Source organism: Euwallacea fornicatus, chromosome 3 (genome assembly GCF_040115645.1).
Source record: "Euwallacea fornicatus isolate EFF26 chromosome 3, ASM4011564v1, whole genome shotgun sequence".
In the NCBI taxonomy this organism is placed as follows: Eukaryota; Metazoa; Arthropoda; class Insecta; order Coleoptera; family Curculionidae; genus Euwallacea; species Euwallacea fornicatus.
The window spans coordinates 312597-340555 of record NC_089543.1 but is presented as its reverse complement, the minus strand read 5'-3'; the positions used below and the strand labels follow the sequence as shown (position 1 = coordinate 340555).

The following is a 27959-nucleotide window of genomic DNA, read 5'->3' as shown; positions in this document are numbered from 1 at the left end:
AAGAATAATGTTTGAAAATGAAATTTTTGCATTTATAAAGTCATTCGGATACTCTTGCTGACGCAACAATGACATATTCCATAATTCATGTTCAAAATAAGATGTATATTTTTTATTGGACAGCTTCGAGTACGTCAACTCGTCAATTATTTGATTCAGAATCAAGGAATTATTGGGTTCCTTGTTTGTGGGTGTTAATAAAAAAGCGTGTTAATTTTCCTAATCTGTGAGTTTTCTTCTGAAAATCGAAGAATCGTTTTTCCTAAAAATATTTCAAATGGAACTTTGAAGACCAACCAAGAGACGAACAACACTCTCAAAGATGGAGCCTTGATTGTTTATTTACTATTTCACTATAATAACAATTCATTCATGAAGTAGCACCAGAATATTTTTGTTACCACCGAAGGATTCATCTTCTAATAAATGTCAATCCGAAAACAGGCGAATTAAATTTTATAATAATGTGAAAAATCAAGTCAGAAATATCTATAGTTTTGAAGGAGATGATGCCTCACATTTTCATAAAACCATTTAGAACTTATTCGTAAGACAATCTATCAGCTGCAGCACATTTCAAAATGGACATGGGAGTCCGTAAACTCCCCAAAAAGCGTAAATTTGACCCATCTGAATTAGATGAGGGTGTTCAACATCAGTCTAATCCCAGTACTTGCATAGCGGTATCGGTGGTGCAAACATTGCCTAGTGTGACTACTACAGAATACTCTTTCAATAACCAAAAAGCACCACTACCTCCTCCACTTGTTGAATTAAGTGAATGGTGCAATCACAGAGTACTTGCCAAGCAAGGAGATTGGTATTTGCCAGGAGTAATCAAAGAAGCTGGAGGTGATGCAGTAAGTCAAATTATAAAATGATTTAGCTCATGTTTTAATTTAAAATTATTCTTTATTAGATCACAGTAGTCCTGGATGGTAAAGGAGAAAGAAAAACATATGAGAATGTTTTTGATAGTGAGTGTTACAACGTTATTGGAGATGCCAGTCCTTCTGTGAATCAGATCAGTATAGGGACAAGAGTTTGTGTCCGACATAACCAGAGTCAGAGCATGTTTGTTGAAGGTGTTGTGTGTTCCATTCTTGAAGGACAACCTGGGCAGCCCATAAGATTTGTAGCTGCAGTCATTGGTAAGTGCTGCAAATTATTAAGTAATATGAAGTATTATATATTTTTATGTGAAAAAAATTAAACACTGAAAATTTTTTTCCTAAAGACAAATCTTGATTAATAATAATATTTATTAACCTTTAAGCTAAGCATTACATTAAGGTCACCTCTGAAAAAAGCCAGTTGTGGCTAATTCTTTTGAAATATTTCCATTAGAGGCAGGATTTTATTGAGTAGGAAATTGATCTCCCCTGTTCCACACCTTTTGCTTGATTAATACTTATAATATGTGTTCAAGAAAATGGACCCTCTAGATCACATATTTCCATAATTTACTCCTCCAAGATTAATGGTTCATATTTATTATTTTGAACTATGTCATAAATCTTTTGCTTATTCCTTCCAGTATGTTTCTTGAACATCCTTATGATATTTAATTGCCTGCCTATTGAGGTGGTAGGATATTATATGTTAATGTCCTTATGACATAATTTTGTCTTTAGCGACGTGTGGGGTCATAGTGAGAATTAATGTTTCATTTTCCAAAAAGGCACCTCAAAACACAAATCTACTTCTTGGAGATCATTGAATGTAACAGATAACAGTTTTAAAGAGGAAATTACATAATGTTATGTTGATCATATTGACTACTAAATTCTTAAAACTTTGAATAAATTCTTGAGAAATATGAATAAGAGATGAAGTTTTATGAGTGATAAGGACAATCCTCCAAAGTTGTACAGTCTATGGAAAATGCATAAGTTCTTTTGCTTGTGTTCACATAGTAAAGGCAAAAGTTTAAGTAGTACTGTTTCAATTGCCTGACATGAGTGAGCCCAACTAACAAAAGTGTTTGGCCTAAAAACGCGTCTTGGGAGGTAAGCTCAAAAAAGTCAAACAAAAAAAAATTCTTTCATTATTGTTCAGACAATTTTTTTCTTTATCTTCACAAAGCATGCTACACCTGCTTAGGCTGATTAAAACGATTTTTATAATTGAGCTGCTGCTTCTAAAACTCAGGAAAAAAGAAGTTTCCAAAGAAACTGACAGTTGACTAGAAAACATACTTTAATATACTTATGCCAGTTTGAATATTCAGATTACTTTCTTATATTCAAAGATATTTAACATCAAATGTCAACCAAAAATTTTCTTGGTAGGTTTAAAACTTTTAGCTTTTAGTAACAAACATAACAACCGAATAACCAGATAGAAACAAGTCCTTAACCTTCTGACATTTTTAATATACATTTTAAGGGCATAAACTATTAGTATTCCATCAATAGACCTGAAAATTAAACATTCTTAATTAGCATTTCTTACTTTAGAAATATAAAACATAATAAAATAAATTTTTAGGTGAAAAATCGTACGAAGTAAATGTTAAAAGGGCAGACTTGCGCTTGTTACGTCCACCATGGTGGGATGAACTTGAACATTTAGACTTGGTATCATCTCAGCCAAATGATTATTCTCGCACTTCACCTGGAACTCTTAACGCATCTGTTGGAGCCTGTACTCCATTGTCAAATGGCAGAATGTATGATGAGTTTGGCGAAAGTGAAGACGAATTAAGGCAAGAGGGCTTTACTGAAGAAGCTAAGCTTTCTGGAGGTAGCAAAAGGAGTAGCATGCATAGTAGAGGCTCGTCGTCCAGTAGTGTTACGCCTAGTCAACCTGCTACTCCACATAAGTATAAAAAAGGGGATGTGGTATCTAATCCGAATGGTATACGTAAGAAATTCAATGGAAAACAATGGCGTAGATTATGTTCTAAAGAAAACTGCAACAAAGAAAGTCAAAGGCGCGGCTATTGCTCTCGCCATTTGAGTCAAAAAGGAAACGGGCTGCGTGGAACCTCATTTCCGAGGGCGGGAAGCAAACAAGAGGGTGAAGACACTTCTCGAGATTCTGAAACCTCGCCAAGTGCGCAGGATCGCAGAGTTACGGGTCGTTTTGATCAAGAAGAAACTGATGTTGCTAACATGTTAGGTAATTAATTTCAAAGTTTTGTCCTAATCAAATATTGACACAATTGTGCTATAGTTTCACTAGGAAGCTCACGTTCAGCCACTCCAGCAGCGTTTTCTCCAGGAACTTCAAGTTCTCCAGTGGCGAGAGTGGCTAGCGCCCCCTCTCCAGTAACTGTAGGTCCTCGTCAGAATGTATTTTTACCCATAGGAGGAGGAGCTCCTTCATACCCTCCATATCATCAGCCGGTTATTAGGCCAGAATTAGTGCGACCAGTGCAAACTGCACAAAGTGTGATCCGGGTCTCCCCAAGGCCTAGACTTTGGGATAGTGTTTCTACTTTGGAAAATTCACAAGTAGTCTCACAACAAACTTCAGGAATTGAGGAAAGGGTTACTTTGGCTCCTCATGTGACTGCTGGTAAGCTATGTTGAAAATTTTAATTGTCTTAATGATTTCTTGCTAATTTGCACCTTGCAGTGTCCTTAGTACGGATTCAAGTTACACAGCATTTGTATTTTTCTTTACTTGAAACCAATTGTATCAGTATGTAGAAATCTTGGTAGCGTTTAACTAAGATTATACTTTCTATTTTGCTTATCTATTTATTTAGATGAAATACCAAAACTTTTTGCCAATACGAAATTTATTTTTAGGTTCCTTATATGCCCTTCCCCAGTCCCAAGAAAAAATTTTGGTAGTAATTAAGAACAACCTAGAAAATCGCAATGAGGAGGCCAAGTCTATCCCTAGACAGGTTAGTTCTCCAAGCCCCCTTTAAAAGTCTTCAAATCGAAAAAAATATATAATTTTCAAGGTGATCCAGACTGACCATATGCGGAATTCTCATTCAGCAGTAATTGTCCATCCCACGCAATTAGTACCAGTACTTCCCGCAGCATCTCAGTCAAGGGCGGTCCCTGCCGGTGTCATCGTTACTCCTGAACAAGCCATTGAACCCCCAATATCTCAACCATCTTTGATCCAAAATTCTCAAGTATCTCAAGTAGGCAGTTCAGCCTCAGCTTTCGCAGTGCCATGGCATGCAGTGGTTCCAATATTGTCCAATAACAATTTTTCCGGAGGGCCTCTTTCGCCTGTTAGCAAAGAAGTACCAGAGAATGAGAGTGGTGATCATGACGTACTTCACAATCCTGAGGATGAAGATGATGACGATGATGTATTCGAGCCCGATAATGGAGACAGTTCCGGAGGGGCGGATATTGGAAGGACCCCCTCCACTCCGCAAAGAAGGACACAATCCACCAGTTCTTTGCATGGAAGAGAAGCAAAGGTATTTGATTATTTCGATCATATTAAAAGGTTTGATAGAACAATCTTTTCCAGAATAATAAGGATAGGATCAGGCGGCCAATGAATGCCTTCATGATTTTTTCTAAAGTACATCGGGCATTGGTGCATCAACGACATCCCAATCAAGATAATCGCACAGTCTCCAAAATTCTCGGAGAGTGGTGGTACGCACTTGGTTCCACAGAAAAGAAAAAGTACCATGAATTAGCGACTGAGGTTAAAGAGGCCCATTTTAAAGCTCATCCCGATTGGAAGTGGTATGTTTCAGCTTTTATATATTGATAATTGTACCAACGTTCTAAAAATTACTGTTGCTTCAGGTGTAATAAAGATAGAAGAAAATCATCGACAGGTTCTGTTAGAAGCAAACTCAGCTCTACTGGTGAATGTGATGTACCTATGAGCCCTTCACAAGGAGAAAGACCACTTGATGAGGAAGATGATGATCATTTAGTTATTGCCGATGGCGTAAATCAGGAAATAGATTTGAAGTGCAAGGAGAAGGTAAGTTAAAGGGGAAAAAAATATATTTTGTCAATAGGGCTCTGGTTAGGTAACTGATTCGGATTCGGAGTCTCATTGCGACATGGAGGGACCTCAGCAATCGAGTATATTTAGTCCTGCAGCTCCAGTTTCGTATCAATTGTTGCCTTTTCAACAAAGAAGTATCAGGTCTATTCATTATTCTCCTCAACCTGTAAAGTCAGAAGAACCTTCAGCTCCCAACACGCCTACGACTGCCTTCTCATCAGGTAGGTAAGACTTTTGGAAAAATAAGAGAAACTGTAAATGTAAGGTAATTTTGATTAAGATTATTTTGTGGTCTAGTTTTGTTCGTGTTTTAACTATAATTAGTGTTTGGATTTTCTTAAATGTCTTTATATTTTCAAATTCCGAGCGGTTTTTTTCTAAAGATAACGCTAATTATGTTTTTGATTTCTATTAATTAAAAATCATATTTGTACCTTTAAAAATTTTACTTGAGATTATAATCGCATGAAAAATTTTTAGTGTAGATCAATTGTTTTGTTTTGTAAAGGAAGAGTGTCTTAACCAAAAATTCATATAACTTTCTATAATCGTTGTCTTTCGTACGCTTATGATTACTACTGAAACATAAAATAATTTTGCATGTTTGAATAGCTTTGGTATTTTAAAATACAAGTTCATGCCACCAATTCGATTTAAATACAAATACAACAATAACACTAGAATTTCTTAAACGATTATTTGTATCTCTTAAACCGCTTGTTATTGCTTCACCTGAGCACGCCATATGGCATACATGCATAGGCTGGAGTGGTCGTGATATGTTTAAACTACAGAGAAGGGCTATTCGGGTTGTTGCCGAGGGTGGGTGTCCGGGATGACTGCAGGGATGTTTTCCGGGAATTGAGAAGTGTCACGTTTCCTAACACACATGAATCAGAGTGTGTCTTGTATGTAAGAACAACATTCATTTTCCAATCCCACATCCAATTTGCAGTCGTCATTTAGCGTTGTCGGTCAGTCCGATCATATACGTTTAAATAATTTTCGACACGCCTGGCAAATGAGCATTACAAGGCGTTTCAAATCTATATAAGGAAAACGCAGTTCCTTAATCAACATTAGGCTGAAGCGCTTTAGGATGAAAATGAACCTTTTTCGCATATAGGTTGAAAAATTTGTGGTATGTTTTTGTCCTAGTTTTTTTCGGGGACCGCGTACATTTTTATATTTCCCAATATCTTTCAGTTGGTAATGGTTCATCTCTGACAATCCTTAAACCGGCAGTACCCAGTAAGCTCACACCGGAAAACTACCAGTCCCCTCTAACAGTACTAATCGGCAATGGTCATCCTGTGTGTCTTACAGAGGGACCCACAGACAGGCAACCATTCGTAATGCAAGTGGCGTCTACAGCAGCTTCTGAACTGCCCTGTGTGTACGTTCAACCACAAAGTTATGAACAACCTCGCTTAGCTGTGCAGTTGTTGCCCAAAGCAACTGTGACTAGCGCTCCTTCTCATTCGGTTATTGTCAGTCAACCTGCGAGAGTCACAACAACTACGCAGCCTCAAGAAGAAGCGCAAGCATGCACCCCGAAAAACCAAGGTACTTTATTTCTTTTTGTAACAGTATTTGTATAAAAATAATTTAGGACCAGTTTTTTTCCAAAAACCGAAAATCGAAAGTGGTTCATCTGAGGAAGATTCAAATATGCGCGAAGAAAATGGTGGGGAATTTAAACTCGCTCCCACGCCAGCTCAATTAGGTTGCGCTCCCCTACAAAGGCGTCAGTTGGCAGTGAATCAGACATGTTTTCAAGGAATTTCAGATATTGGTATCGATCTCCAGTCACCCTCCACCAAGAAAAGTTTCTTCAAAAGAAACATTGAGGATGGAATGGATAGGTAAGTGGTTACTAAGGATTGAAGTTAATAAATTTTCAAGTAGGTTCTTTAGGGTACTTGAAACAGTCAACTTCGAAGCCAAGTTTTCCTCGCTTCCTAGATTTCAACCTTCAGAAGGCCAGTCTCCTAGTGCGATCTCAGTGCCAAGCCCCAGTTTATTTGGTTCTAATTCTTTAAGGCACAATCGTGGACCTCCTTTGACTGCTCCTGCCAGAGGACCGGAAGAAGATATAAGCTCAGGTCTGTTTAAAAAGATAATAAATTGAGAGAGCTAGGATATTAATAATAACACTTCACAATTACAATAAATGCCCAAACGTTTTATTTTAAAAAGTAATTGAATTATCATGATGTAGTTGAATTATATTTGAAATTACGGTACCTCAATTACAACTGTTACTAATTGAGTTTTATCCAACATTTTTTACATTGGAACGCGTTCTTTCAAGTTTCAGGAGCAGATGCTCCCTTATCTCTACCCTCTGCTCGACCTCTAGCCGGTACGCATTTCTTTGGACCTGATTTTTCTTTGGAGCACGCCAGGTTGGAATTGCAAGACACCGATGAAGGCACTTCACCTTCACCACGGACCCCGAGAACACCGGGAACTAAAGACCCAGATAAAGGTCATAGAAGGACTTTGGAGCAACGTCGTCAGCTCGTAATGCAACTTTTCAAGGAACATTCCTTTTTTCCTTCGTCCAAAGCCACTTCCAGGTTTCAAGAAGAACATTCAGATATTTTTCCCACGAGAGGCACCTTACAGCTTAAGGTGAATGTGTAGAAATATGTCTTCAAACGGCTTTAAAGTAGAATTGTGGTTTTAGATACGCGAAGTACGTCAGAAATTGATGGCACAAAATAACCAATTGACTCCCCTTACCCCAAGTCCCGGACCTCAAGGACCACAATCAGCTGGGTTGCATGAACTTTTGAAGGTCTCCTCCAGCAGCTAGCTGGATTCGCCTTTCCACCTTGTCATTCGTCTTCCTTCGCACTGCATTTGATGAGAAGCTTATTCTAAATTCTATTATAAGGCAAGTGAAGATAGTCAGAAGCAGATACTCATTTGGTACTGGTAAGTTTAAACTTCCTGACGGTAAGGGATTTAAATTAGATCTTTAAATATATGTTAACGACAAGTGCAATTTTGGGGCTTGTAGTAAATTACCTTAATTTTATGTTCGTGTGATGTATGTTAAATCGAATGCAGGAAACATTCAAAATTGATCTATTAAGAACACAAAGTAGGTACTTTGCCAGAACTCTCAAAATTAAAAGTGTTAGAATTAGTATTAACATATTCCCTCGTTATGGGTACCACATGATTAGCGTAAATCACATTTTCGACGTGATGATTAGTTAATGAATAAATTGAAATTCCCTTGATGTATTTTTTAGGGAAATCTACCGTCTTAAAATAGCCTATTTAGTAATTTTTGTGACTTTAGAGGCTGCCGTTTTAAGACGTGCAAGTGCCAAGTTTCAATTCATAAGGTTTTCATTGAAAGTTTGGCAAAAGCCAAGTTTTCCAGACGTGATTTTTTTAAAACCATTTGTCTTGTACCTGTGGCAGAACCAGCAAATAGAGAATAAGTCTATTCTAGAGGTCGTTTTACATTTGGATTTTGTTTTGAGAATTTCCGAAGATAAAATTTGTTACTCTCCCATAGTTGGTGCTAGACGCCACTACGGTATATCCAAATGATAATTTTAGAGAAATATAGGATCTACATTGGTTAAAAAATATAACATCTCATTTTTCAGTAAAATGGGTTAGTGTGGATCAATAAAAGTGACTTATAACATAAGAACTTCGGTAAATATCTTCGTTTCGACAATAATTTAATGTCTTTAAGCTGCTAAAAACAAATTTTTTTGGAAATATGTCTGCGAATCGTGTAATCACACGAAACATCACATCAATTCGACAAGATAGTACTATATATATATAGGGTGTTTCCTAACTAAGTGTAAAAAATTTAAAGGCGTAATCCTCGACTGATTTTGAGTCAAAAATGTCTAATAAACATATGTCTGCAAATGCCTTGTTTCCAAGATACAGGGTGTTGACTGAAAGACGTTAAAAGAGGTTTTTAAAGGTTTGGTGGTTTGGAAACCTTTCCATGTAAATGCGCCTCGCTGCCAAACACTTACCATCAGCAAGGCCGTAAACAAAAACCATATTGGCCATTTCTTGATTAGTGTAATTAGGCATTTGAAAAATTTTCAATACTGAGGTATAATCTGATTTTTGGGACACAGAACTAAATTCTTTCACTTTAGAGAGTAAAACACCAAAATAACACTGACTATCTTGTTTATAGTAGTGGAAGTAGCAAAAAAAAACTAACAATAAACAAGTTAGTAAATACCACCAAACCTTTAAAAACCTTTAAAACCTTTTTCAACGTCTTTCAGTCAACACCCTGTATCTTAGAAACAAGGCATTTGCGGACATATGTTTATTAGACATTTTTGACTCAAAATCAGTCGAGGATTACGCCTTTAAATTTTTTACACGTAGCTAGGTAACACCCTGTATATATATATATATATATATATATAATGATTTGTGTTTTTAAGATGATTTCGCTCGTGATGTTGTATGTTGTGTAAATAAATTTGTCTTCGTTCTGTTTGGTTTGTTTTTTCTGATATTATAATTCTGAATATGTATGATATAGTAAAGTTTATGTGCGCTCCCTGTGCCTAAGAGTTTCGGGGAAATATATTTTCCAAGGTAATTCGTTTTTAGGAGACATATTTTGCGTCACAGAGGAAGACACTTATTTAAGCTCAAAACATAGACAATTGTAAAAACATTTCCATCCTGTGACTCATTGATCCAGACGAAACTACTTTACCGAAAATTGAAGTCGTGGATCACTAACCGTTGTTGCAATAACATTTCATTACTGGCTTTTATTTACTGGTGCTCCTAATTTAATTTAATTTGTACTAATCTTATTCAATGCTTCAGAATGAAATTGTGCCACCTTAAGTCTGCTTGGAAACATTATTCCATGTCTATGTTACACGCGGTGCAATAAAAATAGACTCTTATTTCTATTATGTTTTATGTAAAGATACGTTGACATTTTTGATTATAAGAAATTGTTGTATATCATAGTCGCAATAACGTATGTGCGTATTAATTGTTAATATATCTAGTTTATTTTATACATTATTGAAAGTAATTCCTTTCTACGTTTTTTTTATTAGATCGCCTCAAATTTGAGGCATTATTGGATATTGTTTTAATCATATTGTGTATTTTACTTCAGGCGTGTCATATTAAATCTGCAAATCTCTCAATTAATTCAATCTCGGACTATATGATAATATTGTCTTGTAAACATTTTAATTTATATTTCCTTACAGATGAATTGACAGGTGAATTCATAAGAATCTCAGTTGAAACTTAAATTGGAGATTGCAGCCTTTAAAATGAAATTCCTTAATTGTAAATTTCTAATCATTTTTTGAATGATACTGTATAATGGCTATATCTAATTATTATATTTCAATATTTGTGAGACTAATGATAATAGATAAAAATAGAAGTGCAATATCATACCCCATAATGATAATTATAAAAAACCAGTATTTTAAATATTTCGCCCAGCACCTCCTTTTGAGGCGATCAACTTAGTTTTTAAGGTTATTTTACAATTATAAAATGAATTGTCATATTGTGATTTTTTAATGGTGAGATTCTTTATTTTAGTAAAACATTGTTTCAAAAATTGTTGATAACACAAAATGACAATTTCTATTCCGATATCTTTATAGCTTAAGACTGTCTGTCGCTTCGTATAATTATTAGTAAATATAGCTTAGCACGCTTGAGATTTTCCTTTAGAACAGCTTGGTAATAGCGAAGTGGCACGACTGTAGCATTCGCTTAATGTGTTTTAGGTAACTTCTACGGACATTAATTTACGCGTATGGTTGTGTTTTATGATTAGACCATTGTTTAAGCCATTAATTGTTTCTCTTAAGCAAAGTGATTTAACAGCTACCACTCGATGAAACGTATAATAAAGTAGTAGCATTTCATGATCTCTTTAAATAATGAAAGTTATGCACATTTTACTTTAGTCATAGTCTGTACATACAAACACTTTAGTAGTATTTGTACATCATACGATCACAAAACCCATTACAAATAAAAAAAATGACACATACATTTTTAAAGAGTTTTATTTAAAAAATAATCAACAAGTACACAATATTCGAAAGTCACCTTCAATTGTAATACGTACGTTATCCAGAATTTTTAGTCACCCTTCACTATTATTAAGATAATTCTCCAGGCGGTCTTTATTACTCTTATGAAACTGAACTAACTTCTTAAATAAATGATCGAATTCCTTGCCTTTCTCATATTGTACATAGTGTACAAGCTGCAATGCATTATTTTTCTCGCTGTATCCATAAGGAAAATTGAACGAAGTTATGCATAACTTGACAAAAACTGTGTGAGAATTAAGTTTTCAGAATATCCCGAAGTTACCGGACAATGCTTAACACATTCAGAACGAGAACCAATATTCAGAGTTTTATCAATGACCATCCAACAAACTGGCCCTTTAACTAGTGTTATTTAATAATTGCGTTATTAATATACAATTTATACGATAATATCAAATAAATGGTTCTTTGTGCTTCGTTCACTACACCGTGGTTCTCCGGGAACTTGGCAAATGCTCAATTTGGATTTTTACTACTGTTGCTACACAAGACTCGATGTTAACATCGAGTGAATGATTAAGAAATATCACAGATACGCTAAAATAGTGCTCACACACACATGCGAGGAACCATTATGTGAACGGTCAGATTATAATTTCATTTTGGGCAATATCCAAAAATTAACAATTGGTCGTTTGGTCAAGTTATTCTACATAATGTAATCCAATTATAAAGTTCTGTCGTACCTCTGCTTTGACGTGATCAACCCAACATGCCACAGTGTCAAAAATTGGAAGCAAGTGTTCACTTAACCTTTCTTCTTCTTGAATGAAGAAAAGCAAATTCAGCAAAGACTTTGTACACATTTTCACTTCTGTTTCATATTCCTAAAAATGATTAAATTTAAGCTATTTCCATCTTCAATCAATTGCCAAATCCTTACCCCATAGAAGGCTACAGGCTTGTACTTTGGATCTCTATTAACAATCTGCTTTTCAATACTCCGACACACTTGACTGTAATACACACCTTTATAATTTAAAGAAGGTTTGCATGACATGACTTTAAATGTGTACAAAGAATAGTGTAAATATACGAAGAAATTTTCGTCAACCTTACATTTCCCAGCTACCAAGGAATCTAAAAAGAACTACCCAATTCAATATTTCATCCGAACAACATAAAGAACAAACCTAATATGGCACACATCTCTTTAAGAATGCTAAACCGGATTTTTATTTGTATGGAGGTAAAAAGGTACCTAATAAGTTCATTTGGATAATCTATAAGACTTCGCATCATAGTTAAGTCTTTTTTGAAGTTCTGCGACACTGGATAGTTATCAAACTGTAAGACCAAATATAAATAAGAATCAATAAAAATACTGCATATACCTTAGTATGGCCGCTCATGTAGACTAAGGTATTCATATAGAAACGCCCAACATCGTGTTTATTAGAAACCACGAATCTTTCATCCAGAACATGTATCATAAATTCACCCAAGCTGCGTGAAGCTAGTCTGTGGACAAATCTCATAAAATCTTCGGAATTTAAAAGGATATAAGTGTCGTAAATTAGTTCTTCGAGAATGGTAATGCAAACACGACTCAGAACTGTATGGTCTGAAGTAACATGGTTAAAGCAGAAGCGGATTATTTCATCAAATTCATGTGTTATCCTGAAAAATTAATATTCTGTGATTTTCAAGATGAAGTATAGAGGGAGTAACATACTCGGTACAAAGATTGTAATACATTTTGAGAGCAGTTAATTGAACAATTGGATCTATTACTTCTAAAGCTCTCTTGAATAGCTTTACAGCAATAGGAATCTTTGGACGGTTCATCATTGCAATTGTACCAAAGAACGAAATTAATTGTATTAGTGTGTCCTTATGACGCGTTGTAATCACTAGATAAAAAAAACAATCGAAAAATTTAGACCAAATAAATAAACTTACGGGTCATTGTCCTAGGATCGTCCAAAACATTTTCCAAAATAGTCAAAATTTCATTTCTCGGAGGTCTCCGCAAAACGATACACAGTTCGGTTAAAAGCATAATAGATCCCATGAACATTTGGTTTTGTTTCAAAGCCCTAAATGCAGACTCGCTTACGTTATTTAACAATCTTACTCTCTGTTCTTCGTCGTCAGCTAAATTTAATATATCTTTGAAAACATCTATTAAGGCAAAAGAAGGTTTAATGCTCATGATGCTGCTCGTTTCCTCGTATAGCAGGTCCCAAAGGTTGCTGCAGATCATGTCGAATTTAGGTAAATCACTTTGCTGGTAAACACCTTTATTTAATACGATCCTTTTGTAACTGTTGAGCAAATGGCAGAATGTATCTACGCAGCTTAGCTACAGAATTAAAATTCACCTTATTACGGCAAAATCGGAAAATAATAATTCCTTACTTCTTCGAAATTTTCAAGTATATAATCAGTTAAAACAATGTGTTCTTTGTATTTAACAAAATCCAGCATAGAGTTCAATAAAATGTAATAACCCGGCTCTTTAAAGTTAAAATGTGATATAATGTGGTGGACATGTTCATATCTGAAGAAAGTGATTTGGTCAAATGTCTACTACAGCTCAAAGAAATACATACTTTATTAAAAGCCTGCACTTGGCTAAAAACAAACTGTAGTCAAATTCATCTGAGAACAGTATGTTTGAGTACTGCTCAGGGCCATATTCTCTACCTTGAATTGTAGATGGGAATATCACAGATCTGTACAAATGCTAAAACAATATTAGTGAAACTATGTTTTTAGAAATTATATTTAAAACAGATAACATACTTCTACAAACACTGAAGAAGATGCATCAGAATGCATTGCCATTTTAAAAAATATCCTCATAATTGCCAGTCTGGCTGTACAAGTGGTTTTCTCTGCCAGTTGCAAATATAAATTGTGAAGATTTGGCAGAATATTTTTTATGCTAAATGGAGTACCTCCTTTGCATATTAAGTATAAGACGTGCGATGCCAGATCACCGTCTAATTTATTGAGGGCACAAAGCATTTTTGATAAAATGTAAAGGATGTTTTTGCTTCGCACAGCATGCCCCGCATGTTGATCATTCAATATTTTAATCATGGCTTTCAAAATACCTGTTGTTTCAATACATGCTAGGCTCCCAGTTTCATTAATCAATTCAAATATTCTATTTAACATATTATTGTTTTCAAGCAAACAGATATTTGCTAGAACTTCTATGGTTTTATACTGTATCTGCTTCTTTTTGTTTAGCATATGAATTATAATGTTTTTAAGACAAATGGAGTATAAGACATCTAACTTTGAAAAACCCTCAGGGTGGGGCTTCTTCAGCATATAATAGGTAATTACCATTAAATTTGCATAGTAGTGTTCATGATTTTTTGACTCTAAATAATTTGGAATCCTATGAAGGAGCTCTTTGTAAAGTTGTTCATTGAGCATATTGATGATATCAACACAGTCCTGAAAGTTTCATTTTGCCTTTTTAAGATTGAATGGTTTTTCAGCTGAGTTTACCTCAAAATAGTCGAAATCTGGCTTGCCAAACAGGGAAAAAAGGGAATCTAAAAAATATTGCAGTTTGTTCTGGTCCTCAACTTCCACAAGCACTTTTCTTATAAATCCTTTAGATAGGTTTGTAGTAAGCTTTCTCTGTTCTTGAGAGATACTTTTACTGATATCACTCCTCAAACATCTTAACATACTATCCATTACATATTTTACTTCCTTTGGATGTTCTTTAATGATTAGAAGGTCTTTGAGAGATTTTTGACAGAAGAGCATCAGAGGATCATCGCCTAAATAAAAATAAATCACTTGCTCGTAAGTTCTGCTTATTATAAATATTGTTATGAAACACTTTACACTAAAAGGTCTCTATTTTAATTTATATTCATCCTGTACCTTTTAAATTAGTATAGATATCAAAAAGCTATTTATGCAGAACTTATTCGAAACTTATTGAACTTTACAGTTCTGAAAAGGAAAACTTATGTTTCTAAAAAAAATATATTTACATCTTTCTTTAATTCTGTAAAAAAGTATTTTGTCATGCTCAACCAGTTTAACATAAAATAGCTGGAGCATTAAGTTTAAATAATCTACCAAACTCCACTTACTCTGCTTAACATTCCCTTCAGATGCTCTGTATTTCACAACATTAGCATACAAGTTTGCAGTGCCTTGTATCATTATGAATGAAGCATTTTGTTCGCAAACATATTTTAATGTCAGCTCCATTACAGCAATTATTTGCTCAGTTGGAATGTTTTGTTGTTTTGTGCATTTGTTCAAGAGAAACAACACCATTGCATACATGTTTTTTTCATAATACAGCTTTCCTATATCCGAGGGAAGCAAGATTAGCTTTAAGTAAAGCTCAGCGGCAAATAGAGAAGACTGCAAGGAAACCCTGTCTGAAGATCCTAAGCAATAGTACAAGAAAGTTTGAAAATATGCTTTGAGACTTCCATCAATAGTTCTCAGATCTTCTTTCAGTGTTTCATCAAATTTCTTAACTAGTTCCTCAAGATACAATTTGGTATCCACAGGATAGTGGAAACTGTATTCAATCACCTGATCTGAGGAGATGAGAGACTTTCTTCCACTAATTATTTCTTTCCAGATCTCTCTTACTATTGTTGTATTTGTTAGCTTATTGTATTGTTCTTGTAGAGTTACTAGCAAACTCATTTTGATTGGAATACATTAAGTGCTTTTAGAATAATTCTTATTAAAAACATGTAATTTCTTTTATTTAATGTAATAACTTATTAATTCTTAAATTTCCATAAATTTTTTAATCACCAAGTTCAGAAAGAACTAAATGGAGCTTCCAAGCAACGTTGCCATTTTCGATTTAATATTTGCTTTCATTACAGTCGTTTTATTATAAATTGTGTTATAACACTACATAGGTATTATAAATCATTTACAATTATATGTATATAAATAAAAATATATTCAATAGTCATTACACAATATTTTTTTATTACACATTAAAGGAGAACGCAATGAACGTCGAAAAATACTTCGATTCCGGCAACTATGGCTCCATTTGGCAACACTGAATAGAACATAACCAATCTACTAACAGTCCTAGCGCATTCTCCAAAATTATTGAACATAAGCTCGCGTAACATTTTTTATGTATGTTTTAATACTGTGACAGTTTATGGAACTAGAAAACTACCTATAAAGCTTAGTATCATATAAGGTCCCAAGATCTATGTTGCGCTTGCCACATTACATTCTTCTGCCCAATTAACTGGCAATATCTTCTTATATTCTTTAAGAAATTCATTTATTTTGCAAGGACTCTTGCAATTTGGAAGAACTTGCCTATGGATACCTCCTTTCCAACTATCCCAATAGAACACCTACGGAAAAGCAACATTGATGGACATAAAGATATTGTTGGTATTGCATACTTCAATCTTCCCATCCTCATATAACTCAAAAATTAATGAGGCTCCAAACTCTGGTTTAAGAGTATTAACTAAACCCAAAGCCCTCATAACATGCACTATAGTTAAATCATGTCCTGCATAAGTGTTTATGGAAGGGACTTCCTTGGATCCAGTCAAAGTGGCCTCCATTAAATTCAGAATAGTTTTAATGAAGAAACCTGTTTCAAATATTCACATAAAATAAAGTACAAGTATTACTTTGGAAGTGCTTACCCCCTTTCATTTTCTTCATATAATCAGTTTCAGAATAAATGGCTAAATTTTGAGCTCCAATGATCCTCATTTCATCCATTAGTGTATCATTTACCCAATATGGCAGTGACATATTATTCATTTGATAAATTTCTAGTGTATTATACAAAGATTCCACTGCTTCTATGTTTTCAATAACTTTCCCAGTGTGTTTAGTAAGATATGCATATAAAGCATGATAATCTCTGTTATACTGCTTAACTTTAGAGGAATTTTGTATTTCAAAGAACTGTTTATCATATTCTGTGCAATTGTTTTTCATTACTAAGAGCTGAAATGAACTATGTAAAAGTATGTAATATGTAAATGTTTCCTTAATTTATTACATTGTCTAAATTTCTTGGCAAATAATGTATAGGAATGGGCTGCCAAAGTAGGTCAAGGTTCCAAATTTGCTCTCCCTGAGGGGGAAACATCCCTGCTCCAACTAGTTCAGCGCTCATAAGACATCTGTCCAAGTAACTGCTGGTAAAATTAACATCTACAGGCCAATAATATTTGGGAATTATTGCATTATACTGTTCTTTTATGTTCTGTCCTAAGGTGTACATTTGCAATTTTCCCCTCTAAATGGTTTCAATGGATAACTGCACTAATAGGTACATAATAGGAAAGTATCTTACATTTGTTAAATGTCCCAGCCCTCCTTCCCATTTATAGTTTTTATGAGGATCATTAGGAAAAATACTAGTTGGAGATCGTTCTCCATGTCTAAATAGCTGTAATAATATTTTTAATTAGATACAATTGAGAATTTGAGATTTAACAAAAATAACTTACAACATGTATTTGTTTGGGTATTTCTACACTTCCAGCAGTTGCACATACGAACAAAATTATTAACAGCATTATTTACTATTAAAGCATTATAATATGTTTAATATATTCTTTGTATTTAATTTCTTTTATTTTGATTATAAAAAGAAAATAAAAATACAAAAACTTGTTACTCGCTTGCCAGCGTATGCAACCAAGATTACAAGCAATGATAGAATTCAATTTGACATGCCTTGTTCTCATATCAGTCAAATAGAGTAGTTGGAGCCACATTTAATAAATACTTTTTGAAATCACACCTATATAAACGGAATATGAAAATGCCTAGCGAATAGTGGAATACTAGACAGTCATTTCGAATTCGTATACAAAATTAGCGGTTTTGGAGATATTCTATTAAAAAATATCATTTACAATTTTCAAATTAATAATTTACTGTTTATAACAGAAATAGGTGTAAGTACAAAAGCCATAAATAGTGGCAACGTTTGGTTTGAATTTTGGTTACCGTCCGGCAATGAATTGACAGCTCTGTTCCTACCAAGGGCAGCTGCTGGCTTGGTTTGTTTTTTGAAGAATTTTGTTCCCGGCTTTAAAAGGGTCTCTTAATTAAAACCCTGTGTGGAAACTTGTAAATAAAATGTCTGACGATGACTTCATGTGCGATGATGAGGAAGATTACGGTTTGGTAAGTGTCTCTCCTCAAAATGCCACCAATCTAACCTAACTTTCCTTGTCAAGGTAATTATTTCTCCCTAAATTCTTTTATCTTTTGTAGGAGTACTCAGAAGATAGTAATTCTGAACCCGACGTTGATCTGGAAAATCAGTACTATAACAGTAAAGCTCTGAAAGAGGAGGAACCCCGAGCTGCCCTAGCTTCCTTTCAAAAAGTATTAGATCTTGAGGGTGGTGAGAAGGGGGAATGGGGTTTCAAAGCCCTGAAACAAATGATTAAAATTAATTTCCGCTTATCAAATTATGATGAAATGATGGTTCGCTATAAACAGCTTTTAACATACATCAAAAGTGCTGTAACAAGAAATCATAGTGAAAAATCTATCAATTCAATCCTGGATTATATTTCTACATCACGAAATGTAAGTCCAGAGCTACCTTAGCAGGTTTTCATAGTAGTAAACATATAAATATTTGTTTTAGATGGAGCTCTTACAAAATTTCTATGAAACTACTTTGGAAGCTCTGAAGGATGCAAAAAATGATAGGTTGTGGTTCAAAACTAATACTAAATTAGGAAAGCTCTATTATGATAGGGAAGACTTCAATAAATTGGCTAAAATACTTAAACAATTGCACCAGTCCTGTCAAACAGATGATGGGGAGGATGATTTAAAGAAAGGGACTCAATTGTTAGAGATATATGCCTTGGAGATTCAAATGTATACTGCTCAGAAAAACAACAAGAAACTGAAGACTTTGTATGAACAATCATTACATATAAAGTCGGCTATCCCTCACCCTCTTATTATGGGGGTGATTAGAGGTATGTCATACATAGGTGCTTTAGGAAAATTGGTACAAATTAGTATAGTAGATTTTTTAAGGCAAAAAATAGTGATTCAACTAAACATGTTTTGTAAAAAGTTGCTTGTTTCTATTTTACAGGGTGTTTAGTAATGATTTTGAGACAATTTTACCTTAAAAAATGATGGTGTAAAATGTTTTTCTTTTTTTTGCATTTTATATAGGATGTCCCTCCATGAACTGTATCAATTGATTATGGCAAAAGTGTTACTAGGAAATTTTGCAAATTTACTATGATATGAAAGTTGACAGGTGTAAGTGCCAAAAATATGTTCAGGATGCTGGTACTTCTGGTTATAATAATATTTAATGTAAACTTATAAATTTTGTATGGAAATTTCAGTTTTAAAAGATCATAAAATTTTAAGGGTGACCCATCCCTAAGCCACCTCTTCTTAAACCGCTAGTTAGTTAAAGTTTGTACCAATAAAATATGTCAATAAAGGAAATATATTTTAAAAATCAGGTTATTCTAAAATAAGGCATTGCTGAAATACACAGTTTTTAATCTTTTCTTTTTGGCCCAATATTTCAGTAGTCATAAGCATGAGAAAAATCAAGTTGTATTGAAGTTCTTTAGGCACACCTGTTGTGTTTTCATTGATTTGTGAACCATTTTGTTTATTTAAAATTTTATTTTTTATTTCATGTTCTTCTATTTTATCTCCATTACTAAAAATTAATGAAGTCAATTATACAAGATATTGGTTATAATTGATTTTATCAACAAGTAATTCTTGCATAGGGGCCATGCCAACCACCTCTTTATCAATTATTCTTGTTTATTTTTCAACAAATGTATATCTGGGTAGTACAAGAGAAGGATGAGCCATGATTTTTTATTTCTTTCATGTATTTTACAGCTTGTACTTGTTTTTTTATTCTTGGCCGCCCTTGAATGTTTCTACTTTATTGTTTGATGAGTGTTTAGAATGAAAAGTAACAAGCATATTTTTTTTTCTTTAACTACCTTTTTAATACATAAAAATATCCAGTGGTTGATGCATATGTCACTGGAGAAATTAAGAACTTTTTTTATGAGTTATCAGTACTGACAAAATTTCATTAAAATACTTGTAGGATTTTCATTTCTTAAAATTACATTTAAACATTCTATATTTCCTTAATGAAGAATATTCCTAGACTATAGTTATTTTAAAATGTATGTGTGTGCATTTTTAGTTTTAGCGCCGTAAGTTACTATGCCAAAAGAGCCGAAATTAGTAATCATTGGTCATGACTTGAAACCAGTTCATTTCTGATTTGTTTTTCAAATTAAAGTTTTAGCAGTCAAAATCTGACTCATCCTGGATATATTTTTTATTTATATATGAATTTTAAAATTTCAGAATGTGGTGGTAAAATGCATCTAAGAGAAGGTGAATTTGAGAAGGCACATACTGATTTCTTTGAAGCATTCAAGAACTATGATGAATCTGGGAGTCCTAGAAGGACCACTTGTTTGAAATATTTGGTTCTAGCTAATATGTAAGCAGTTTTACTGCTTAGATGTTTCAATCTTTCAAATGAATTCTCTCTATTTTCTATAGGTTAATGAAATCTGGAATTAACCCTTTTGATTCTCAGGAGGCGAAGCCATATAAAAATGATCCTGAAATATTAGCAATGACAAATTTAGTGACTGCATACCAGAATAATGACATTAATGAATTTGAACATATTTTAAAGCAAAACCGGCAGAATATAATGGATGATCTATTTATACGAGAGCACATTGAAGGTAACATATACAGGTTGTCTCAAAATTAATTCTTAGTTGTGAGAAGTAATTTTGGGACGTCTGATGTTTTCATTTAAATGCTAACGCTTTTACTTCAAGATCTCTTAAGAAACATCAGGACGCAAGTGCTAATAAAATTGATCAAACCATACACAAGAATACAAATACCTTTTATTTCTACCGAACTTAATATAGATGTTCAAGAAGTGGAAAGTTTATTAGTTGCCTGTATATTAGATAAGTGAGTACGTTTGTATGTGTATGAGAGCCTTTCCTTCACACTTACTGTATTTTAGTACAATTCAAGGGCGAATTGATCAAGTGAACCAAGTGTTATTTCTCGAGAGAACTACTCTAAATACAGCTAGGTATCGTATGTAATGTCGTGAAAAAGAGAGTTTTAAAAAACTTTTTTTTGTAGGTATAATGCTTTAGATAGATGGGCGAATCAGTTAAGTACTTTGCACTCTTCTATTGTAAATAAAATGGCCTGATACCAAGGGCTACTTAACGACGAAGGGGAGGTTGAAGTGATAGCGCACAGCGCCTTTTTTGTGTTTAATTATTCATTTTCTTTACAGCGATGGAGAACAGTAATTTCATTTTTTGTGTTTAATACTTTACCTTTCTTACGATTTTTCAATGAGGCAATATTAATACTGAGTATGTCAAAGTACTTTAGTTAAATCGCACTTTATTTTCACGTATTTAGCTTTTCATAATACAAGGAAATTCTGTGGATATTATCGGAGGAGTTGCCATCAGGACAGTTCCATATTTTCTTATAGTAATATTATCTTCTTAAGGTGTGATGAGAGGCACTCACAACATTTAGTATTTATTACCAGGTGTACATAATAATATAAATGTAATATGTTTTATTAGAGTGAAGTATAATATTGCTCCTCTTGTAATATATTTTGAAGTAGCTGTAACTTCAAAATTTAAGTTATTCTTTTTCAAGATTTCTTTTCGAAATAAATTTGCCAATTTTGTGTTTCATGTTGTTAACATTTTCTAATAAATAAGACTTTATTATTTTAGGTGTTTTAGTATTACAAGGTGTCAACAGTTAATACAGTTTTCTACAAGATAAATAAAAAGTTCCGCGTTTTTTAGCGTGCAGACCATTTAACGACATCCTAATAGATGAATTCGCACAAACGTCCAAAAAGAATCCACAGGCTGATAAATTAAATAAATATCTTAATAAAACGAAGATAATAGAAAAAGTCTTAATTTTCTTGCATTTTGCTATTATGGTGGATTCGCCGATTAATGTTTTAGTGGACAAGATGTCCCGAGAGTAAAGAGCTATACTTTAACCGCGTATAAAAAAAGAAAAATAACAATACAGAGTATAAGTATTATAATGGTGCTCCAGCTATCGTGACGTAATAAAAGGTGATAATTAAAAAAATATAGGAGTTGAAGTATCAGAAGTATGTCTTGTTGAAGCACAGGGTTCAATACTGTGTTATTATTTCAAAATTTATGCAGATATTATTCTTTGAAGAAAGATGCCAGAACTTTGACTTGTTCATTCCAAAAAGGGCACTCGTAGAATTCACAGCAGTATACTCAGAAAAGATAACATTGAAAGTCATTTTTAAATTTGTACACTCTGTATTTAGGGAAATAGGGAAACTACTATTCTTTTAGATTAAATGGTTATTGTGGTCAAAATATAACTGCTTATTTCTGGGACAACCGGTAAAACAAATTCTCCAAGTGGAATGACGTGACAACGCCGTTTTCCAAATGTCTGATGCAATGTTGTCAGTTTTAATGTTTTGGTTTTGAGGGTGAGGTTATGTCATGTTTTAGCCTCTTGAGAAGTTTTCCCAAATAATCCTTAAAAAATGAGTGAAATGGGTCCCCTGGAATACCTCATTTGTGGAGGCTTTGGAGGTATATCTACTATTCTGGTGGGACATCCTCTAGACACAATTAAAGTAAGTTAACCGTTCTCCACTTGCGAATAGAAACCCCAAAAGTTAAAACTTAAAAGTATTAATTAGACACAAATATTTTGCAAATATTACAGGTAAGATTACAAACTATGCCATTACCTAAATCTGGGGAACTAAGTCAGTACGCAGGCACATTAGACTGTTTAAAAAAAACTGTAAAATATGAAGGTCCCTTGGGTTTGTACAGGGGTATGGGTGCCCCTTTGCTAGGAGTATCTCCTATATTTGCCCTTTCATTCATGGGGTTTGGTGTGGGAAAAAAATTATTTTGCCCGGAAGATATAAGGCAACACACCCATTCACAATATTTTGTGGCAGGGGCCTTCTCTGGCATATTCACCACCTTTATTATGACCCCAGGGGAAAGAATCAAATGTTTGCTTCAAATTCAAGGGGCTGGTGGAGGTAAACCTTACAGTGGCCCTATAGATGTTTTTATGATGTTATATAGACAAGGAGGTGTTGCTGCATTGTATAAAGGAATGGGAGCAACTTTACTTAGAGGTAAATATGTAGTATAATTATGTACATGACAGTTATCTTATTCAATTCATACATTTGCAACTTTTCATATTTCTATCTTCTAAAACCGGGTCTTGCTAAAAGTAAATGAGAAAACTTTTTTTTGATAGAATATTTGTGATTTCATAAAGGTATGTACACTTTCTGTTATTTTTGATTATGAGGACCACACTCAAAATGAATACACTTTGCACTTAATTTAGTTTTCAGTAAAATGTTATAATGAAACAGCTTTCTCATTTTCCTTTCTGAGTACTGATATATTTACATGAGGCACAGGTAGATGATTTGATTCTTCTGGCTGAGTTTTTATATTATTAAGGTCATTTTCAATATCACCTTCCATTCCATAGTCCTCCAGTTTCATTTTATTTGTCAAAAAAATTTTGTTCTTCAGCTTATACTTAATATAGTTGCTTTTCCTGATCTTTGTTTTCAATTTCTGATTTCGTGTCCTAGATATTTTAGTACCAACTGTGGTACTAAAGTTAGTCTCAGTATTATTGCTATAGGATTTATTTTTTTTAATTTTTGGTTTGTAATCAGGGCATTTTAAAATCTTCCTCATGGCATGAAATACACTCCATTTTTTGTACTCTTCAGGTTCAGTACATCTTGGTGAAACCCTTGTGTCATAAATATATTTGTATTCAAATTTATTTTCCATAGAGGCGCACGCCAGGCCTTTGTCATTGGGAAAGTCGCAATTTTTCAAAGTTTTTTGCTTGATTCTGCTAGCAATAATAGGTTTCCATTCACTCATTTCGCAACTGCAGTGCCATGGATTTTCATTTAGCCTTAGAAGTCTTGGATATATTTTGGAAAATATATCCCTAGGAAGAGTTCTAAATTTATTTCCATTGAGATATAACTCTCGAATATTTTCCAAATCGTCGAAAACACCCGAAGGGAGGTACTCTAATTCGTTCTTAGAGAGATCTAAATATTTCACTTTCTTCAGCCCAAGAAAGCCATCCATTGATATATTAAATATTTTGCAGTTACTCAATATTACCGTCTCCAAATTGGGGACTTCCTGAAATGCATCAAATTCGATTTTACCTATATTTCCTGTTATGATCAATTCCTTTAGCTGCATCATTCCTGATAACAACTCTCTCTTCAGCAAAGGTATGTTCACATTATTGATGGTTAAGATTTTGAGCATTCTTAATCCTGAAAATGAATTAGGTAAAAGAGTTAAAGCCATGCCCTCACTTCCAATTATAAGAGAATCTGTAGTATTCATGACTTCAAATGTGTTTGGGAAAACAGTGCTTATAGGATTATTAGCAAAATTGGCCAGTTTTAATTTAGGGAATGGCGGAAACGATAACTCGGATAAATGAGTAAACTCATTGTAAGTTAGATCTAAGTATTCCAACTGCAGTAATCCAGCTAAATCAGTAATTTCGATATCTAGGAGTTTATTATGCGCCAAGGAAAGACTTTTCAAACTAGGAGTGCCATAAAAAGCGAACGCTGGTATGAAAGTAAGATTATTGCGTTCCAGATTCAGAAATTGCAGGTCATTGAGACCATCAAACATCTCCCAATGAATGCTGTTGATTTCACAATTGGCAATTCTTAGCAACAACAGTCTTTTGAAGCCTGTGAATAGAGGAATTTCTCCATTGGTTTTCCGTTGCTCTTTAAATACCTCATATGGAACTATTTCTTCATTGTTTGACCCTTTTTGGATAATTGTCAAAGGGTGAATCCCATCTACTTTCCGCACGTACTCAAAAGTTATATTCTCACTTTCCTTCAACACCTCTAGAAACGATTGAATTTGCTCTTTTGAGTTCTTCACTAGTACTCTTTCCATATTTAAAAAATTCAAATTTTCTAAAGCAAAATCTATATGGCACATTAAATGGTTATCAACATCTTTGCGAAAAATTGTCGGTCCTATAACTTCAAGACTTAGAAGTTTATCAAATTTACTTAACCAGCTAAATTTTATAGTCTTGTTTCCCGATTTGTACGCCTGGATAAAAGTGAGACTCTCGAAGTTCGATGCTAATGACTCAATCAGCTCCTGAGGGTCTGTTTCAGTTTGGAGAATGCAAGTTGCCGCCCTTACAACTGTGCTTCGATGACCTTCTTCCAGCAACTCTATAGGGTCTAAGGTTTCGTCATACACTGCCTACACGAGATAAGAATCTTTGACTAATGTGACTCTTTAATTGACAATTCTTTACACCTACTTCGTTGTTCTCTGCGGTTTTCACTTCACCTAGAACAGGCTTTATTTTCTCCTTCTGCATAAATCTGTAAATTGCCGTCTCAGTTAGAGGTTGAAGCTGACAGGTGCAAATCAGTGGACATGTAGATTCCCTCTCCCAAGCGTAGCACTAAAAGGTCGATGTATAAGAGTGCAGAAAGAGACATTTTTACATCACATTTAAAAGTCGCGAATTTTTAATCACTTACACTAAAACTGCAAAATACCAGGATGGTTGCCAATTTCTGATAAAGAGTCATTTTTGAGATTTAATTTATTTCACCCAACTGCCTGAGAATTGGTAAGTGACTACTATGGTGTAGTATATTTTACAGGATACTGACACCCACATATTTCCGTAAGAGCTGAAATAAAATTCGAAATAATCTCTTTTTATCTGTTAAAGTAATGTCATTTCATAAAAGAGCGATATTACTGGGTTGAACATGTTTTGGGAGATAAGCAAATTACCTGAGTGCACTCTCAAAGACATTTAACAAAGTATTAATAAAAATGGCTTTAAGAGTTTTGTTTAAACATTATTTAAGGAAAAATTTTAAACGAATTGCACTGTAAATTATCCACATCTGCGTAAAGAAATTTAAAAACTTTATATTTTAAGGAGGTGGATCACTGAAGTTTTTCTTAGAGTTCTTTAATAATTTAAGTTCTTTCTGTAGTTAACTTCTTCGAGAGTCCCTCGTGCAAGGTAAACATCTCCGTTAGATTATAAGAAAGCAATTCTTTTATTTCAGATGTACCTGCTAGTGGGGTGTATTTTCTAACATACGAAGCGGTACAAAATTACATAACTCGACACGGTGAACATGAAGCCAGCATTTTAGGTACGATAATTAGTGGAGGGATAGCAGGAGTTGCCAATTGGTTGGTTGGAATGCCTTCCGATGTCCTTAAGAGTCGTTTTCAAACAGGTATCTAACGATTTAGCTTAAGAGTGTTTTTGGAAGTATCAATAAAATATTTAATTTTAGCACCTGAAGGACGATACCCACATGGTTTAAGAGATGTGCTCAAAGAACTTATAGCAAATGAAGGGCCATTGGCACTATATAAAGGAATAGTGCCGGTCCTTCTTAGAGCTTTTCCGGCGAATGCAGCGTGCTTTTTAGGATTTGAATTAGGAAAGAAGCTTTTGAACTTAAGAAGAGAACCGTCAGAATTAAAACAAGGAACATAGTGAGACAAATTTTTATTTATAGTTCACCAATTAGTTTACGGTAAAAAATATTTTTATGTGCTTTTTTTTCTCATAGAAGAAAATAATTTATTATTTTTTTAAAACAACGGACAGTTTTTAAGAAATACAAAAATTTTTCATAAACGTTGCGATTTATTCCACATCTGCTCAAAAATTTTCTATGATAAGTTGAATCGGTTATCAGCCAGTACAGATTCACGTTATTGGGGAATCCCTAATGGAACTATCCTTTATGACTTCGGACGTTATTCATAATATTAAACTTAAACCTATGGAATTGAATTTAACATAACAACACCTGAAATTGTTTTTAGGTGTGTTAAGGGAAGGAGGACGGTTAGAACTATATCAAATGAAGTGTTTTATGATGGAATACGCGTGAATAATATAACATATCTTATGAATGTTGCTGACGGCATTTTTTCGAAAATTTTACTTCATTTTGGTTCCATCTGCACAATGGGTTGTTTCCGATGTTGTTAACTCTCGCAACGTTTATATGGAGTGTGTCTGAAACTTTAACTCTTTGAGCTCCACTGCTCTAAGGAAACTAAGCCTAAACTTACTGCAAAACCACATCTAAGCCCTGTTTTCTTGATTTATGGCTGCTCGAATGTCCTGGAACATCTCACATTTATTGTGAATAATTGCCTTAATGAACGGAGTGTTTCAGGTATATAGAAAATGTAGAGAGTGTGCTGTGTTAGTAAAACAAGTCAGATATATAAATACTGTCAGCCCGTCTCAATAATAGTTTTTTTTAGTGTTCGAGCTGGTTACATCTGATTACACTTGTCTTCTTGCGAAATCAAATTATTTCATAACAGTACGAATGCTTTATGGATAGATTTCCGATAATAAACCTCTTAGTTGAGAGTTAGTATAAATCGGAGGCTAGTCTGCAATTCCATATAACGGACTCTCACTCTTGGACAGACTTAATGTATCTTGACTTTTCTAAGACCATTGACTGACTAGATTGTAATATTCTCATCTCCAAACTAAGAAAAGACAAACCGAAACTTTCAAGTTGATCTTCAAAATTTATTGCATCATATGTAACTGGTCATAAATAGTTAGTGACTGATAGAGGCAGATAATCGACACTGTTCTCCCTGGAGTCCTGCAGGGTTTTGTTTTAGGGGCTTAGCTAATTTAACTAATTCATGAATGATATTTATTGTGTTACTGATTCTGCGTTTCTCTCGCGTGTGG

The 27959-nt window shown here is 34.0% G+C and overlaps 6 protein-coding genes across 13 annotated transcripts; 3 read left to right on the top strand and 3 right to left on the bottom strand.

The window, feature by feature from the left end:
• Positions 1-128: 128 nt before the first annotated feature.
• On the top strand, positions 129-11002 carry cic (Putative transcription factor capicua). Of its 6 annotated transcripts, none has more exons than XM_066302330.1 (14): positions 129-860; positions 920-1151; positions 2491-3123; positions 3178-3522; positions 3759-3859; positions 3920-4396; positions 4450-4673; positions 4737-4920; positions 4970-5168; positions 6274-6513; positions 6560-6812; positions 6856-7052; positions 7262-7584; positions 7640-11002. In XM_066302330.1, the coding sequence occupies exons 1-14, from the start codon at positions 582-584 to the stop codon at positions 7766-7768; spliced, it is 3816 nt and encodes a 1271-aa protein (XP_066158427.1). In that variant the 5' UTR covers positions 129-581; the 3' UTR covers positions 7769-11002. The 6 variants fall into 6 exon arrangements, with proteins under 6 accessions (XP_066158427.1, XP_066158423.1, XP_066158425.1 ...); XM_066302326.1 differs by having other exon boundaries at positions 6154-6513; positions 6566-6812; XM_066302328.1 differs by having other exon boundaries at positions 6154-6513; positions 6865-7052.
• LOC136350532 (uncharacterized) lies at positions 11003-15884 on the bottom strand. 3 transcript variants are annotated; one of them, XM_066302339.1, is made up of 13 exons: positions 15597-15725; positions 15140-15361; positions 14538-14818; positions 13818-14483; positions 13625-13758; positions 13431-13572; positions 12972-13374; positions 12745-12922; positions 12404-12689; positions 12203-12356; positions 11953-12149; positions 11756-11896; positions 11003-11221 (listed from the first exon to the last, which is right to left on the bottom strand). In XM_066302339.1, exons 2-13 carry the CDS (start codon positions 15336-15338, stop codon positions 11099-11101), a joined length of 2904 nt encoding a protein of 967 aa, XP_066158436.1. In that variant the 5' UTR covers positions 15339-15361; positions 15597-15725; the 3' UTR covers positions 11003-11098. The 3 variants fall into 3 exon arrangements, with proteins under 3 accessions (XP_066158436.1, XP_066158435.1, XP_066158437.1); XM_066302338.1 differs by having other exon boundaries at positions 15140-15884; XM_066302340.1 differs by lacking the exons at positions 11003-11221; positions 11756-11896 and having other exon boundaries at positions 11974-12159; positions 15140-15884.
• Positions 15885-15987: 103 nt separating this feature from the next.
• Positions 15988-17728, bottom strand: LOC136350536 (prostatic acid phosphatase-like). Its single transcript, XM_066302346.1, has 6 exons — positions 17522-17728; positions 17365-17460; positions 17068-17307; positions 16703-17012; positions 16451-16647; positions 15988-16399 (listed from the first exon to the last, which is right to left on the bottom strand). The coding sequence occupies exons 1-6, from the start codon at positions 17588-17590 to the stop codon at positions 16247-16249; spliced, it is 1065 nt and encodes a 354-aa protein (XP_066158443.1). The 5' UTR covers positions 17591-17728; the 3' UTR covers positions 15988-16246.
• A 120-nt stretch (positions 17729-17848) lies between these two features.
• Positions 17849-21841, top strand: alien (COP9 signalosome complex subunit 2 alien). Its single transcript, XM_066302345.1, has 8 exons — positions 17849-18206; positions 18297-18617; positions 18679-19021; positions 20412-20550; positions 20613-20803; positions 20903-21044; positions 21100-21171; positions 21225-21841. Exons 1-8 carry the CDS (start codon positions 18159-18161, stop codon positions 21295-21297), a joined length of 1329 nt encoding a protein of 442 aa, XP_066158442.1. The 5' UTR covers positions 17849-18158; the 3' UTR covers positions 21298-21841.
• Positions 21842-22581: 740 nt separating this feature from the next.
• On the top strand, positions 22582-26867 carry colt (carnitine/acylcarnitine carrier protein colt, mitochondrial). The gene is made up of 4 exons (XM_066302347.1): positions 22582-22758; positions 22851-23280; positions 26281-26457; positions 26518-26867. Exons 1-4 carry the CDS (start codon positions 22666-22668, stop codon positions 26721-26723), a joined length of 906 nt encoding a protein of 301 aa, XP_066158444.1. The 5' UTR covers positions 22582-22665; the 3' UTR covers positions 26724-26867.
• Positions 22801-25852, bottom strand: LOC136350534 (toll-like receptor 13). The gene is made up of 3 exons (XM_066302344.1): positions 25735-25852; positions 25509-25655; positions 22801-25447 (listed from the first exon to the last, which is right to left on the bottom strand). The coding sequence occupies exons 1-3, from the start codon at positions 25783-25785 to the stop codon at positions 23516-23518; spliced, it is 2130 nt and encodes a 709-aa protein (XP_066158441.1). The 5' UTR covers positions 25786-25852; the 3' UTR covers positions 22801-23515.
• Positions 26868-27959: the final 1092 nt, after the last annotated feature.